This window comes from Jaculus jaculus, chromosome 10 (genome assembly GCF_020740685.1).
Source record: "Jaculus jaculus isolate mJacJac1 chromosome 10, mJacJac1.mat.Y.cur, whole genome shotgun sequence".
In the NCBI taxonomy this organism is placed as follows: Eukaryota; Metazoa; Chordata; class Mammalia; order Rodentia; family Dipodidae; genus Jaculus; species Jaculus jaculus.
The window spans coordinates 89,597,460-89,613,742 of NC_059111.1; the positions used below are offsets into that span (position 1 = coordinate 89,597,460).

The 16,283-nt window shown below is 48.6% G+C and overlaps 1 protein-coding gene across 6 annotated transcripts in view; it reads left to right on the top strand.

Annotated features, from left to right (window-relative positions):
* Positions 1-704: 704 nt before the first annotated feature.
* Ccdc136 (coiled-coil domain containing 136) overlaps positions 705-16,283 on the top strand; it is a 40,686-nt gene continuing 25,107 nt past the window's right edge. For 4 of the 6 annotated variants that reach the window (XM_045161036.1, XM_045161040.1, XM_045161037.1 and 1 more), the window contains exons 1-5: positions 705-763; positions 1,448-1,555; positions 3,591-3,836; positions 3,933-4,007; positions 15,341-15,664. In XM_045161036.1, the coding sequence (XP_045016971.1) occupies positions 706-763; positions 1,448-1,555; positions 3,591-3,836; positions 3,933-4,007; positions 15,341-15,664 (811 nt within the window). In that variant the 5' untranslated portion in view covers position 705. Of the gene's footprint in view, positions 764-1,140; positions 1,352-1,447; positions 1,556-3,590; positions 3,837-3,932; positions 4,008-15,340; positions 15,665-16,283 lie in introns of those variants that run through there. The other 2 variants (XM_045161039.1, XM_045161038.1) reach the window with 2 other exon arrangements.

Here is a 16,283-nt window from a genome sequence, read left to right on the forward strand (position 1 = left end):
GAGGGGGTTGGCTCAGAGGACAGCGGAGGAAGCAGGTGCGGGGCACTGAGGCCGAGTGGGGCGACGGAAGGGAGGACCCCTTTCTGAACTGGTCCCTGGCTCTGGCTTGGTGGGAAAGCAGAGAGGGCAACGCCGGGCAGTTGGCCCATCTCGGGCCCTACAGGAGCGTTGAGGCTCGCTAGGTCACGGTGCGCGGCCGAGGTCAGCCGACTGCGGAGGTGGCGTGTTTCACGGACGCCAGGGGAGGCGCGCGTGTCTGCGCATTTGGAGGAAACGGTCCGTCCCGGTCTTTTCTGACCCAATCACTGGACAGGACCGGGCCCGACACCCTGGGATCCAGGGATTTTCCCTACGAAGAGAGCTGACCTAGGGTGGGACCCGCCGTCAGAAACAGCGGATCCCGTGGCCATCCTGTAGCCCCCGACGGCTGCCCCCGCCCCGCCGCTCCTCGCGCGCGCCGGGTCCCGGGGCGCATCGGGGGCCACGCGGCTCGGCCACCGGGTCCCCGAGAGCCCGGGGAGGGCTTCGAGGAGGCGGTGGCGGGCGGGCACCCGCGTCAGGTGGCCCTTCGAGGCCCCGCCCCCTGGGCCCGCCCTCCCTCCTCTCTGCGCACCCGGCTGCTCCCGGTCCCCGGCCCCGCGGCTGCGGCTTCTGCTCCGGGAGGCGGCGGCGGCGGCGGCGGCGGCGGCGGCGGCAGGAGCGGCCATGGAGGCGGGCGCCGGGGCCGGCGCGGGTGCCGCGGGCTGGAGCTGCCCCGGCCCAGGTCAGAGCCGCCGCTCCCTTAGCTCCCACGCCCCTTTTCCTCTCCTCCATCCGGAACCCCCGCCTCTCCCCCCATAACCCTACTTCCCCGGGGCTCCCGGGGCTCCTTCCAACCCCGGCCTCCACCCCAGCCCAGATCTCCATCTTTCGGCCTGGGGCGTCCCCCCGTCCCCCGGCAGTCTCTGTCCAGGCGCTCCCCCATTGGCATCTCTGCAGCCCGATGGTGCTTCGAGCTCGCCTGCACTCCTCCAAGCCGGGGCTTGGGGAGAGGGCGAGGTGGGCGAGGTCTAGTGAGGGAGGAGGGAGTTGCAGCCCCCTTCCCACGTCGCCACGCCGGCCCTCCCCTCCTGGCCTCGAGCCACGGCACCCTTGCAGCCCCTGTCCTCGCTTCCGTCCACCCCCATCCTACCTCTCCTCTATCCTCCCCCACCACCCCAAGCTAAATAGACACACACCCTCTTTCTAGCTGGTTCAGGGAGAGGAGCTGGGAGCAGCCTGAAATAGGGGTGCCAAGGAGGTTTGGGCACTGTCGATCTGGGGTCCCCCCCCCCATAGGCGGAGCATGAGAGGTGGGGAGGAGAATCGCAGAGTAAGGCAGAGTTAAGTCAGTCGCCTCTATTGGGGTTACAAGTCAGGGCTCCCCAGACTAGAAGGCACAACCCTTCTCCTGTCTCCCTGCTCACAGGACCCACAGTCACCACGTTAGGATCCTATGAAGTGTCTGAAGGTTGTGAGAGGAAGAAAGGCCAGCGCTGGGGGCCCCTGGAACGGCGTGGATTGCAAGCAATGGAGGGTGAGTTTTCTGCAAAGGCTTTCCATCTTATCCTTCCTTCCCTGACACCGGGAGCTCTGAGCCAGGACCGGCCTTCTCACAGCTGCCCTCAGACCCCTCCTCCCTGGCAGCTGAGCTCCACACCTCCCCAAGGGCTTATAGGCCCAGGACCCCCCGGGTGCAGTCCCACTGGGGCCCTTAATCGCCCAGCTAACCAGACTGCGCGTCTTGAGGAAGCTGCCAGACAGAAAGAGGCCCCGTTGAACAGAGCATTGAAACAGCCTTTCCGCAGGGGGGTTTGTTCTCCCCGCTTGAGCGACCCAGATCCCAAGCTGTCTCTCATTTTTTCAAAGCCAGGGTATGGCATGTGAATTGTCTTTCTGGGGCCAGTGCTAACTTCGAATTGAAGCCTTGTGGCTTTGGTAAGACAGCGCTTAGGATAGAGGGCCTAGATGAAGCCAATTTCCCAATACACAGGCATCCCCACCACACCTATACATATGACAAGGCAATTGTTGCCAACACATTTCCCAGGGCTTCCTGTGAGCTGTCCCCGGACCCCTGTGTAATTCACTTATGGCAACCCTGCTCCCTAAGGTGGCGAGATGAAGCAGGGGGTTTCGGATGAACTTTAGGCTGGTGGTATTAGAGGAGGTAAGACCAATGATGGAGAATTTCAAAACAAAGCAGGAAAATCTCCATCCAGCCAAAATTTTGCTATTTACAGGAACTGCATTGCAGCAAACGAGGGGTGCTCTCCAACCGGGGCTGGGGACCAGCACCACACCCCAGGTTTAAAGTGTATTGAGACAAAGATTTCTGCTACTAAGTTCAACCTCAGACTGCATTGGGTTAGCAGGAAAAGAGGACCTCATGAAGGGACGATCAAAGAACAGGTGTAAAAGATTTCAAAAGGGGATTTGATACATACATTTAAAGCAGCTTCCAGTATTTGTTCAATAAAACAACTTAGAATCATTTCATTCGAATGTTTTCCTTTTTTTTTTTCTGAGGTAGGGTCTCACTCTACCTCAGGCTGACCTGGAATTCACTGTGTAGTCTCAGGGTGGCCTCGAACTCACCTCTGCCTCCCAAATTGCTGGGATTAAAGGGATGCACCACCACATCTGGCTCAAATGTTTTCTTTACCTACTGACAGCCAATGCTTTCTTATAGAAAGACCGATGTCTTGCAAGCCATGTGGATAATTTTTTAACTTCCAAACTTGCCCCATTACTTCCAAACTTGTCCTATTTGGCCTAAATACATAGTCAGGGTCTGAATCATTTCTTTTTTAAATATTTTATCTATTTATTTATCTATTTGAGAGAGAGAGAATGGGTACACCAGGGCCTCCAGCCACTCTAAACGAACTCCACATGCATGCGCCCCCCCCCCCCCCCCCGTGCATCTGGGGAATTGAACTGGAGTCCTTTGGCTTTGCAGGCAAGTACCTTAATCGCTAAGCCATCTCTCCAGCCCTAAATCCTTTCTTGACTACTTACTTGTGCCACCACTTAGAGACTACACTAGAAGGACCAGGTGTCCTCACACAAGCTCACTTCTTATTTATTTATTTGAGAGTGACAGACACAGAGAGAAAGACAGATAGAGGGAGAGAGAGAATGGGCGCGCCAGGGCTTCCAGCCTCTGCAAACGAACTCCAGACGCGTGCGCCCCCTTGTGCATCTGGCTAACGTGGGACCTGGGGAACCGAGCCTCACACCGGGGTCCTTAGGCTTCACAGGCGAGCGCTTAACCGCTAAGCCATCTCTCCAGCCCACAAGCACGCTTCTTATGACTGATCTAGCACCAGGCTGCTCCAAAGGCAGCAAAAGTTTAATATTGGGCCAGAAAGAGCTGGGGGAGGGGCCTTGAACTTGACCCACCAGAATATTCATCATGAGTATAGGTCCTGCCCAAGGGTGCTTTGGGGGACACCAGATGGCACTGTTCCTACCATCTGGGCCTTGGTATGGCGAGATATAGGGTCCTGGAAGGAATGTGGACAGGGAGTGGGGTGCTGATTCTCCGGTGGGATGGGCATCTCTCCTAGGGGAGGTGTTACTCCCAGCTCTGTATGAAGAGGAAGAGGAGGAAGAAGAGGAAGAAGTGGAAGAGGAAGAGGAAGTAAAGAAAGGGGGCAATGTGGGCTCCCTGTCAGTGGGTAAGCACCGGGGCCTGAGCCTCACCGAGACCGAGCTGGAGGAGCTGCGGGCTCAGGTGCTCCAGCTGGTGGCGGAGCTGGAGGAGACCCGGGAGCTGGCCGGGCAGCATGAGGACGACTCTCTGGAGCTTCAAGGTGAGCACCTGTGACGGTGGGGTGGAGGAGGGAAGGGACCTGGGCCCAAAGGCTCTAATCCCCTGGACCCAAGCCAGATTCCCCTTCTCACGGCAGGGCTCTTGGAGGACGAGCGGCTGGCCAGCGCCCAGCAGGCCGAGGTGTTCACCAAACAGATCCAACAGCTCCAAGGTAAGCCCCCCGCCACCCCACAGCCGCGGCTCCCGCATCCAGGAGGAGAGTGGGTAGCCACCCAAATCAAACAAACCTAACTCAGTCCTCTCTCTTTCTCTTTGCTTTCTGTGTTTTCAAGGTAGGATCTCACTCTAGCCCAGACTGACCTGGAATTCACTATGTAGTTTCAGGGTGGCCTCGAACTCACAATGATCCTCCTACCTTTGCCTTCCAAATGTTGGGATTAAAGGAATGTGCCACCACATCTGGCCCTTTTTTTCTCCCTGCAATTTCTGCTTTCTCTGTTCATCGTTTTTTTCCTTGTGTCTCTAGTCTACGTTTTTCCCAGTTTTCTTTCTTGTTTTTTTTTTTTTAAAGAGCATTTTAAAAATATTTTCTTTTAGTTTTTTTTTTAATATTTATTAGCATTTTCCATGATTATAAAAAAAATCCCATGGTAATTCCCTCCCCCCCCCCACTTTCCCCTTTGAAATTCCATTTTCCATCATATTACCTCCCCATCTCAATCATTTAAAAATATTTTCTTTATTGGCAAGGAGAGAGAGAGAAAGAGAATGAAGGGCCTTTAGCCACTGCAAACAAACTCCAGATACATGCATCACTTTGTCCATCTGGCTTTATGTAGGCACTGAGGAATTGAACCGGTATCATTAGACTTTGTAGGCAAGCACCTTAACCGCTGAACCATCTCTCCAGTCCCAAAATGCATAGCCCAGGCTAACCTTGAACTCCTGATCCTCCTGCCTCTACCTCTTCAGCAATTTGCTACTGGTGTGTGCCATCACAACCAACCCAATTTTATTTCTCTGTATCTCTACCTTTCCTGCCCTGTTCTCCCCTTCCTTTTCTTTTCTTTAAAACAATTTGTTGTTGTTGTTGTTTTGGTTTTTCAAGGTAGGGTTTCACTCTACCCCAGGCTGACCTGAAATTCACGGTGGCCTAGAACTCATGGCAATGCTTCTACCTCAGCCTCCCAACTGCTGGGATTAAAGGCATGAGCCTGGCTCTTTTTTTTTTTTTTTTTTTAAACATTTTATTTATTTATTTGAGAGAGAGAGAGAGAGAAATAGCATGCTAGGGCCTCTAGCCACTGCAAACAAACTCCATATGAGTGTGCATCTGGTTTACTTGGGTACTGGGGAATTGAACCTGGGTCCTTAGGCTTCATAGGAAAGCGCCTTAACTGCTAAGCTGTCTCTCCAGCCTTCCCCTTTCTTTGCTTACCATCTTGCCTCGCTTTTTTTTTTTTTTTTTAATCAGGTTGATTTTTTTTTTCCCTCTTTTCTCAGTCTCAGTCTTCACAGTACATCTCTTGTCCTTTGTCCCCTGTGCAGGGTGGTCAAGGTCATGTTCCAAGCTAGATTCCATTTTCTGATCCCTCCAAGGGCACCACGGGAAGGATGGGGAGCCAATGCCAAGTGGCAGGAGGACACGCAGATAAGAGCACTTTTCTGACTCTGTCGTACCTGAGCTTGTGGCCCCCACATCCCTGTCTTCTAATGCCTATGTCCCTTGTCTCCAGAAAGCAGCAACCAGACACCCCACAGTCCACTGCGCCACTAAATAAAGAGGAAGCTTTTGTTAATTCTGTAGGCTTCCGGAAGGTTTTTTGGGGAGCTGCCCTAGAAAACAGCAGGGACGTGCTAGGGACAACTGAGATCAAGCCAAATGAGAAGTATAAATGGAGACAAGAAAGGAAGGCTGGGAGCTGGCCTGGAGGGAGCCAGCAAAGGTATAGGAGTAGGAGGGAAAGAGAAGCTGCAAGCAAATGGAGCTGTGGGAACTATGGTTATGAAGAGGGAAGGAGGCAGGGGATCCTAGCACAGGGAGAGAGCGTGAACACTGGTTTCAGACCACCTAGAACCTTGAGCCCAGCTCTACTACTTACAGGCTTTGTGTTCAAGTCACTCTGAGTCTCAGTTCTAATCTGTCAAAGGGGTTGAACTCATTAGTCTATTGAGAAACTTTACATTTGAAGGACCACAATCTAGGAACAAGGTTGACCACTTTCCTCATGAACTGTCTAGGTGTGGTGGTGCATTTGGGAACTACAGGCAGAAGAATCAAGAGTTCAAGGCCAGCCTGGGCTACTTGAGACCTTATCTCTAAACCAAACAAGCAAATAACAATAACAACAAAAAGAGTAGGTTCTAAGGGAGAAAACCAAGAAATAAATAAATAAGCTACACAGGGGCTGGAGAGATGGCTTAGCGGTTAAGGCGTTTGCCTGCAAAGCCAAAGAACCTAGGTTCAATTCCCCAGGACCCATGTAAGCCAGATGCACAAGATGGCACATGCTTCTGGAGTTCGTTTGCAGTGGCTGGAGGCCCTGGCATGCCCATTCTCTCTCTCCTTCTCTCCCCCTCTGTCTGATTCTGCCTCTCAAATAAATAAATAAATAAAATAAATATTTTTAAAAAATAAGCAACACAGATTTAGGTTGTAGTAAGTGTATGAATATATAAGTATATGAGAAGAATTCAGCCATTCAAGATCTGATGGAAGACCATACCTCACAGAAGGAGTGGCAGCTGCAAAGGCCCAGAGATGGCAATGAGTTTCACATGTTGGAGAACAGAACAAAAACCATTGTGAGGTGCATGTCGTAAGAGAAAGTTCCAAGAAATAGGCAGAGTCAGATTACAATATGCCTCTGAGGCTAGCTAAAGATCTGGTTTTCATTTTAAGAGTAGTTAGAAACTATAAGGGAGTCTTGGCTAGGCTGGTATGATGTGATATGTTTTACATTTTTAGGGTTTTTTTTTTTTTTTTCCAGTGTTGGGGTTTGAACCTAAGCCTTTGAATGTACCAGACAAGCTTCTACCATGGAGTAACAGCACCAGCACTTTGCTTTATAGCTTTACTTCTTTCTCTTTTCTTTCTCCCTCCCCTTCTCTTCTTCTCTCCCTCCACCCCCACTCCAACTGTCATAGGTATTGGAGATTGAACCCAGAACTCAGAGTCTTATACATGCTTTAGACCAATTATTTATTTATTTTGTTTTCTCGAGGTAGGGTCTCACTGTGGCTCCCAGGCTGATCTGGAATTCACTGTGTAGTCTCAGGGTGGCCTTGAACTCACAGCGATCCTCCTACCCCTGACACCCAAGGGCTGGGACTAAAGGTGTGCGCCACCACACCCGGCTGCTTTAGACCTTTTAAAAGAGTACTTGACCACTGTGGAATCCAAGTTGAGGAGAGTGAGTTTGGTCAGCCAGTGGTCCATCCAAGAGATGATGGTTTCTTGGATTGAGGTAGTAAAAATGGAGATAGTAGCTGGGTGTGCTGGTACAATGGAGGCTGAGGTAGAAAAATCATTGTGAGTTCCAGGTCAGCCCCGGGCTAGAGTGAGATGTACCTTGAAAGACACAAACAAAAAAGAAAATGGGAATAGTTCAGAATATATTTTGAAGGTGGAGCCCTCAGGGTTTGCTGATGAATTAGATGGGGGATAACAGAAACAAACAAACAAACAAAAGCATGAATTTATGTAGAGAAAGTGGGTGAATGGTGACATCATTTGTTGACATGGGAAAAAACTTGGCAAGTTGGGACTTAAGGAACCATTTAAGACTTATGCTACCAGAAGAGTTTGACATCCAAGTGACTAGGTGAGGGAAGCATTTGGAACCAAGGGAAAAATGAGGGCTAGAGATGGAGATTTGGTGATTATTAGCATACAGATAGGGTTAGAATCCATGGGAGGTGTGACCTATGGACAGTACCAGAAGAGGGAAACGAGACCTGCCCATAGAGGGCCAACAAAAGAGAAAGGAACTCCTGAAATACATTCCTTCTTGAAAGCCAAAATCAGAAAGTGCTTTGAGCAGCTAATGCTGTGTGTCCAGATTTGCTAAGGCAAGTGAGATAACCGCTAGAATTGGCAAAATGGAGAACAGTGAGACATTTTTATGCAAGTACACAGCTGATTGGATTGAAATTGGAGAGAAAATGGGAGGTCCCATGGAGATCGTGAGTACAGATCACTCTAATACTCATTTCAAAGATAAGCAGAGAAGCATCTGGCAAGGTGAAGTGGGGTCAAGGGAGAGCTTTTTTTTTTTTTTTTTTTTAAGGTAGAGACCCCCTAGATCTTATTTGCATGATGAAAAGAACAAACACGCAGTTGAGCAGAGGAAAAGTAATAGCTTTTGCTTGGGAAATGAGCAGTCTTCTTTCCCAATAGGTGGTGGGGAAAGTCTGAGAATCTGCACGATCAGGGAACCGTTCTACGGTTCTTGTAGCTAGGATGTCCCAGGTTCACAGGGATCTCAATCCAGGCCTGGCTGGTCGGGGGGGCCCCAAGGATGGAGATGCCCTTGGCGCACGCGCTCTGCCCGTTTCCGCCTAGTGGGGGCGCTCGCGGCCTCGGAGGTACCTGGTGTCCAGAGGCCCTTCTGGCCCGCCACAGCCCCTTGGGGGCTGGGACCGGCCAGGAGGCGGGAGGCCCCCCAGGGAGACCGCTGGTGGGGGGCCGGCGAGATGGAGGCCATCACTAGTGAGTGAGAGTCGGCTTGGGTGCCCCCCAATCGCGACTCCTGGGTCCTCGGCCACCCCCTCCCTGCCTCCCCGAGGCCCCAGCCCCTGGGTCAACGGTTCTGGTCTTTTCCATGTCCATCCTGCCACTTGGACCCGCCCTGGCCCCCTGCGGGCCTCTTGGCTCCTCTTCCATCTCGCGGTGGATCTTAGCGCCTGATTCCAGGGGAGGGTTTAGGGGCGATTTGAGGGCCATAATCAGAGGGGGTGTGGTTGAGGTTGGTCTGATTCCCATAGAGAGCCTGCCTCAGGCTCTGGGCGAGGGGGGAAGAGGGGAGTCTTCGTTCCCAGTGGTCAGTTGACTCTTGTGTCTCCTCCGAGACCGCCTCAGTAGTCTGGATGGAGCAAAGAGTTCTTCCCTTCAGTAAGACGTCAGACTTGCCTGGCATACCTGAGGTCCTGGGTGCAACCCTCAGGACCACTTAAGAATTAAAAAAAAAAAAAAAGGACAAGAGGGCTGGAGAGATGGCTTAGCGGCTAAACGCTTGCCTGTGAAGCCTCAGGACCATGGTTCGAGGCTCAATTCCCCAGGACCCACGTTAGCCAGATGCGGAAGGGGCCGCACGCGTCAGGAGTTCCTTTGCAGTGGCTGGAGGCCCTGGGGCTCCCAGTCTCTCTCTCTCTGCCTCTTTCTCTCTCTGTCACTCTCAAGTAAATAAATAAAAATAACAACAACAACAACAAAAAAAATAGAGGCTGGAAGAGCCATATGTTCTCCCTCATATATGGATCCTAGCTACAGATGATTGGGCTTCTGCATGAGAAGGAAAAAACTCAGTAGCAGAGGCTAGTAAGTTAAAAAGGAGATGTAAAGGGAAGAGAAAGGAAAGGAGGAGGGTATTTAATAGGTCGGTATTGTATATATGTAAGTAGAATGATTGAGATGGGGAGGGGATATGATGGAGAATGGAATTTCAAAGGGGAAAGTGGAGGGGGGTATTACCATGGGATATTTTTTATAATCACAGAAAATATTAATAAAAATTGAGAGAGAAAAAATAGGGGCTGGAGAGATGGCTTTGGCTTAGCGGTTAAAGTACTTGTCTGTGAAGCCTAAGGATCCCAGTTCCATTCTCCTAAGGATCCAGGTCCCACGTAAGCCAGATGCACAAGGTGGCACATGCATCTGGAGTTCGTTTGCAGTGGCTAGAGGCCCTAGTGTGCCCATTCTCTCTCTCTCTGTTTCTAATGAATAAATAAAAATTTAAAAAATCTAAAATAAAAAAAAAAAACAGGACAAGAAACGGGGGTTGGTGGCAGCGTATGCCTTGAATACCAGCACTTGGGAGGCCCAGGTGGGAGGATCACTGTAAGTTCGAGGCCAGCCTGAGATTACAGAGTGTGTTCCAGGTAGCCTGGGCTAGGGCTAAACCCTACCTCCAAAAACCTTTTAAAAAAAAAGAATTTTGGGCTGGACGTAGCTCAGTTGGAAAAGTGCTGGCCAGTTCAGAGTCATCCTCATATACCTGGGTTAGCAGTTAGTAACTTCCAGGCTAGCTTGGGGGAAGAAAAAAACAAAACCAAAAACAAACAAAATAACAAAACAAACAAAGAACACACACACACACACAAAAAAAAACCAACCCACCCATCCCTACAATATCTTGTATATGCTGCCTAGGCTGGTCTCAAACTCCTGAACACAGGAGGTGCTCTGGTCTCAATCTCTGAAGGGCTGGAACAACTGATATGTACCACTGTACCCCAAATTTGTTTTATAAAATGTCTACATTCTCTTCTGACGTACACAAAATACAAAAATACAATTCTTTTTTAAAAGTTAATTTATTTTTGTTTTTTGAGGTAGGGACTCTCTCTGGGCCAGGTTGATCTGGAATTCACTATGTAGTCTAAGGCTGGCCTCAAACTCATGGCAAATCCTCCTATGTTGGCCTCTCGAGTGCTGGAACTAAAGAAGTGCACCACTATGCTTGGCCAATTCATTTTTTTAAATTTTTTTTTAATTAGTAGGCTTATTCTTTTGAATGTTATTTATTTATTTGAGAAAGAGGGAGAGAGAGAGAATGGGCATGCCAGGGCCTTCAGCCATTGCAGACAATCTCCAGATGCATGCATCCCCTTGTCTTTGCAGTCAAAAGTGCCTCAACCTCTAAGCCATCTCTCCAGCCCATCCCCCCCAATACAATTCTATATACCCAGAGAAATATAGCAAAAGTTTGTTGAATGGATGAACCCTGCCTCAAGTATGCATGAATACAGTAAGTATTTATTGAGCTGCGTTCTGTCAGATCTTGGAGCTACAATGCTGAGCAAACAGGCATGTTCCCTACTTTCATAAAGCTTATAGCCAAGTGAGAGGAAAACAAACATGTACACTGCAAAAGCTCACAGTACGCCAGGCATGGTGGGGCATACCCTTAATCGCAGCCCTTGTGAGGCAGTGAGTTCAAGGCCACTCAGACTACACAGTGAATTCTAGGTCAGCCTGAGCTAGATCGAGACCCTACCTCAACCCTACCCCCCCCCAAAAAAAAACAAGTTGACATCTGATTGCTGAGTAAAATAAGCAGGGGATGGGACTTGGAAGGAATGTTAGCTACAAAGGACTGTGGAAGGCCCACAAACCATCCCAAGTCTCATTAATTCCTGCTTCCCAAAGTTTGAATTTTATTACTATCAGTCTCTTTTACCACTTTTGAACTTTTTAAGCTTTTTTAAAAACCATTTATTTTGAGAGAGATAGAGAAAGAGGCAGATTCAGAGAGAATAGGCACACCAGGACCTCTAGCCAGCGCAAATGAACTCCAGATGCAAGTGTGCCCTTGTACATCTGTGTGTCCTGGGAAATTAAACCTGTGTCCTTTGGCTTTGTAGGCAAGCACCTTAAACACTAAGCGATCTCTCCAGCCTGAGTTTATTTTTTTTAACATTTTTTTTTATTTTTAGAGAGAGTGAGAGTGAGTGAGCGAGTGAGCAAGAGAGAGAGAATTGGCATGCCAGGACCTCAGCCACTGAAATTGGACTCCAGACTGTTGCACCACCTGGTGGGCATGTGTGACCTTGCACTTGGCTCACTTTTGTGTGTCTGGGATCTGGAGAGTTGAACATGGGTCTTTAGGCTGGCAGGCAAGCACCTTAACTGCTAAGCCATCTCTCCAGCTGCCACCAAGGTTCTTTTTTTGAGTAGGGGCTCACTCTAGCTCAAGCTGACCTGGAATTCACTATGTAGTCTCAGGGTGGCCTTGAACTCATGGTGATCCTCCTACCTCTACCTCCCAAATACTGGGATTTAAGGCATGTGGCACCATGCCTGGCTCCAGAGTTTATTTTATTTTATTTATTTATTTATTTATTTTCTGAGGTAGGATCTCATTCTAGCCCAGGCTGACCTGGAGAATTCACCATGTAGTCTCAGGCTGGCCTCAAACTCACCATGATCCTCCTACCTCTGTTTCCTGAGTGCTGAAATTAAAGGCATGAGCCACCATACCCTGCCACTTCTGAGTGTTTTTTTTTTTAATTTTTATTTTATTTATTTATTTATTTGATGGAGAAAGAGGGGGAGAGAGAGAATGGGTGCACCAGGGCCTCCAGCCACTGCAAACAAACTCCAGATATGTGCACCCCCTTGTGCAGCTGGCTAATATGGGTCCTGGGGAATCAAACCTGGGTCCTTCGGCTTTGCAGGCAAATGCCTTAACCGCTAAGCCATCCCTCCAGCCTTTTTTATTTTTTTGGTTTTTCAAGGTAGGGTTTCACTTTAGCTCAGGCTGATCTCAGGATGGCCTTGAACTCATGGTGTGCACACGTGCACACACACACACACACACCACACACACACTGTAAACAAGTTTGACACATGAGCCACTATTTCTGTCTGGCTTAATGTGTGGGTACTGCGGAATCAGTCTCTGACTGCTATGCTTTGCAAGCAAGTGCCTTTTCCTGTGGAGCCATATCCCCAGGCCCCTTTTGAGTTTCTTTTGTTTGTTTGTTTTTTCGAGGTAGGGTCTCACTCTAGCTCAGGCTGACCTGGAATTCACTTTGTAGTCTCAGGGTGGCCTCAAATTCATGGTGATCCTCACACCTCTGCCTCCCAAGTGCTGGGATTAAAGGCGTGCACCACCATGCCCGGCTTTTTTTTTTTTTTTTTTCCCTTTTGAATTTCTTATTCCAGAGGAACCTGCATTCAGGAACTATTAGATGCTCCGCAGATGCAGAGAGCTCTGACACATTTCTTTTGCAAATTGAAATGCACACACACAGAGGAATGTGTGAACAATAAAATAGCACATATGATATGGAAGTTAGAATACTTGGTAGCATGTTATATCCACTGCTCTGAAACTACGCTTTCTGGTGTGGGGGATATATCTTAACAGGCTTTTCTCCATATCTTTGTAAATTTGTGTGTCACATATGACTTGTTTTTTTTTTTTTACTGATTATTGTAGCACCACATTTTTTTTTTTTTTTCTGAGGACAGGGTCTTATGTAGCCCAGGCTGTTCTCTGTGTGTACAAGAATGACCTTGAACTCCTAATTCTTCCGCTTTTACCTCCCAGGTGCTGGGATTATAGGCACATACCACCACTCCCAGTTTTCTGAGGCACTGGGGATCAAATTCAGGAATTCATGCTAGGCAAGCACTCTACCAAAGGAACTACACCCCCATGCCCAGAAAACTCTTATACCTTTTATTTCAAGTAGTAAAAGAGGTTTATTTTGGCTCACAACTGTGAAGGTCCAAGACCCTGGCACTGGTATTCTATGAGGGCCTCATGGTGGCATCGCATGTTAGGAGCACAAAAGAACATGAGAGAAGAAAGGAGTGGTCAGCTCACAGGGCAAGAGGGAAGCAGAGTCTTTTTCATACCTTCACTGTAGGCTTGCTACTTTCACTTCAGTGATTGCATCACATTCTGTTTAACCATCATTGATTAAAAACTTTGGCATGAAAGGAAGGGTAGGACTCCTTACAACGTGCTCTTCCAGACACAAAATGGCCTGGCTATCCATGACCTCAAAGTCCCTGACACTACCTACACAAGACCATCATAATAGGAGGAAAAGATGATGACATCAAAATAAAAGAGAGACTGATTGAGATGGGGAGAGGATATGATGGAGAGTGGAGTTTCAAAGGGGAAAGTGGGGGAGAGGGAGGGTATTACCATGGGATTTTTTTTTTAATATTTTAATTTTTTTTTATTTATTTATTTGAGAGCAACAGACACAGAGAGAAAGACAGATAGAGGGAGAGAGAGAGAATGGGCGCGCCAGGGCCTCCAGCCTCTGCAAACGAACTCCAGACACGTGCGCCCCCTTGTGTATCTGGCTAACGTGGGACCTGGGGAACCGAGCCTCGAACCGGGGTCCTTAGGCTTCACAGGCAAGCGCTCAACCGCTAAGCCATCTCTCCAGCCCATGGGATTTTTTTTTTAATCATGAAAGTTGTTAATAAAAATTTGAAAAATAATGGCATGGACTGGAGAGATAGATGGCTTAGCAATTGCCTGCAAAGCCTAAGGACCCAGGTTTGATTCCCCAGTACCCATGTAAGCCAGATGCACAAGGTGGTGCATGAGTCTGGAGTTCATTTGCAGTGGCTAAAGGCCTTGACGTGCCCATTCTTTCTCCTCCCCCTCATAAAAATAAAATATAAACATTTGGCATTATCTTTTGACATTTAGGTTATTATCGCAGACCTTGTTATCATGTGATAAACTTATAATTGAATTTGAGCTGTGGAATTCTAAATACACATTGTCTTGCATGCTGTGCTTACCTGAAGCAGTTAGTTCATGGGGGCTCAGAGACTGTCATTTCTAAACTCTCTCAGGATGAATAGGAGAAAACAGTTTGTGAAGATTTTTCAGACAGCGAATTTGTAGAAATGCTCAGGACATTGACAAAAACTACCAATTAGGTTTGGTTTTTAATCTGTCAAGTGTCAAGTGATTCCTTAGGAGCACTTAATAGTAGCCAAGCATGGTGGCACACACCTTAAATCCCAGCACTGAGGAGGCTGAGGTAAAAGGATTGCTGTGAGTACAGGTCAATCTGGACTACAGAGTGAGTTCCAGGTCAGCCAGGGCTAGAGTGAGACTCTATCTCAAAAAATAAATAAATTCTTGAAAATGTCTTAAGTGCTTGTAGCCCAGGCTGACTTGGAACTCACTCTGTAGCCCAGGCTAGCCTCCAACTCACAGCAATCCTCCTACCTCAACCTCCCTTGGGCTGAGATCAAAGGGGTGCATCACCACACCAATCTTTCATCAAGGCAGTTTCATTCCTATCTGCCATTTTCTTTTGTTCTTTTTTTAATTTTTTTTTTGTTTATTTTTACTTACTTATTTGAGAGCGACAGAGGGAGAGAGAAAGAGAGAGAGAATGGGCACGCCAGGGCCTCTAGCCATTGCAGATGAACTCCAGACATGTGCGCCCTCTTGTGCATCTGGCAAACGTGGATCCTGGGGAATCGAGCCTTGAACCGTGGTCCTTAGGCTTCATAGGCAAACGCTTAACCGCTAAGCCATCTCTCCAGCCCTTCTTTTGTTCCTATAGGAGTTAATACTTTCCTTCACAGTGGCCTACATTGTTGGTTTCAGTGCAAGCCTTCAAATTTGCCTTTCAGTCACCTTTCCATAGGAGAGTCACTCTCTGTTCCCTTCTTACCTATCCTTCCACTCCATACCATATACTTCTCCGGTGCGATAGAGACTTAGGGCATGTTGAGTTTCCAGTCAAGAAACGCCTGCCTTGAATTTAGCACATGTAGAACATGGTAGATTCACTTGCTTTCCTGACCACGTTAATCTCTGGGCCTTCCAGGTGAGCTGCGGCATCTACGGGAGGAGATTTCCCTGCTAGAGCGTGAGAAAGAAAGTGAACTTAAGGAAATCGAACAGGAGTTGCACCTGGCCCAGTCTGAGATTCAGACCCTACGGCAGGCTGCGGCCGACTCGGCGACGGAACACGAAAGTGACATAGCCTCCCTGCAGGATGACCTCTGCCGGCTGCAGGGCGAACTCGACGACATGGTACGCATCCGAGGGGATTATGAACTGGAGATTGCCGCCCTCCGCGCCGAGATAGAAATGAAGTCCTCGGAAACATCTGACAGCCTGAGTCTCTCCGAGTTTTCCGGGTTACAAGGTATGAGCTCTTTTCCTGGTCTGCCAGCAAAATCAAACAGAGGAGAGGACGTCATAGTTAGGAAGGTGGTAGACAAGCGCTGTTACATAAATCGTGCATTAGAAACCTCTAGAAAAATCCTCCAGGTTGAACTCAAGACTGTAGGGGAGAAAAATAAAACCCAACTGTTGTGTAAGCAGTGCATGGTGGTGTAAGAAGTAACACCGTGGAGACATGGGGATTCTCAGAGAGTTACCAGGCATTTTCTTTCTTTCTTTCTTTCTTTCTTTCTTTTTTTTTTTTTTTGAGCTAGGGTCTCATTCTAACTCAGGCTGACCTGGAATTCACTATGTAGTCTCACGGTGGCCTCGAACTTACAGTGATCTTCCAACCTCTGCCTCCCAAATGCTGGGATTTAAAGCGTGCACCACCATGACCGGCTCCTGAGTATTTTCTGATTTACCCATGAGAAAGCCCTCCTGGGAACAGTGTCTGTCACCTGGGGAACTGGGACATGTCCCGCTGCTCTGGCACCATGGCTCTTGGCCTGAACCATTATGCTTCCAGTCCCATTTCTCCGATCCCAGAATGCTGATTCTTAGGGTCCATTAGCCTTCTCCAGAGTCTAAACTCTAAGGGG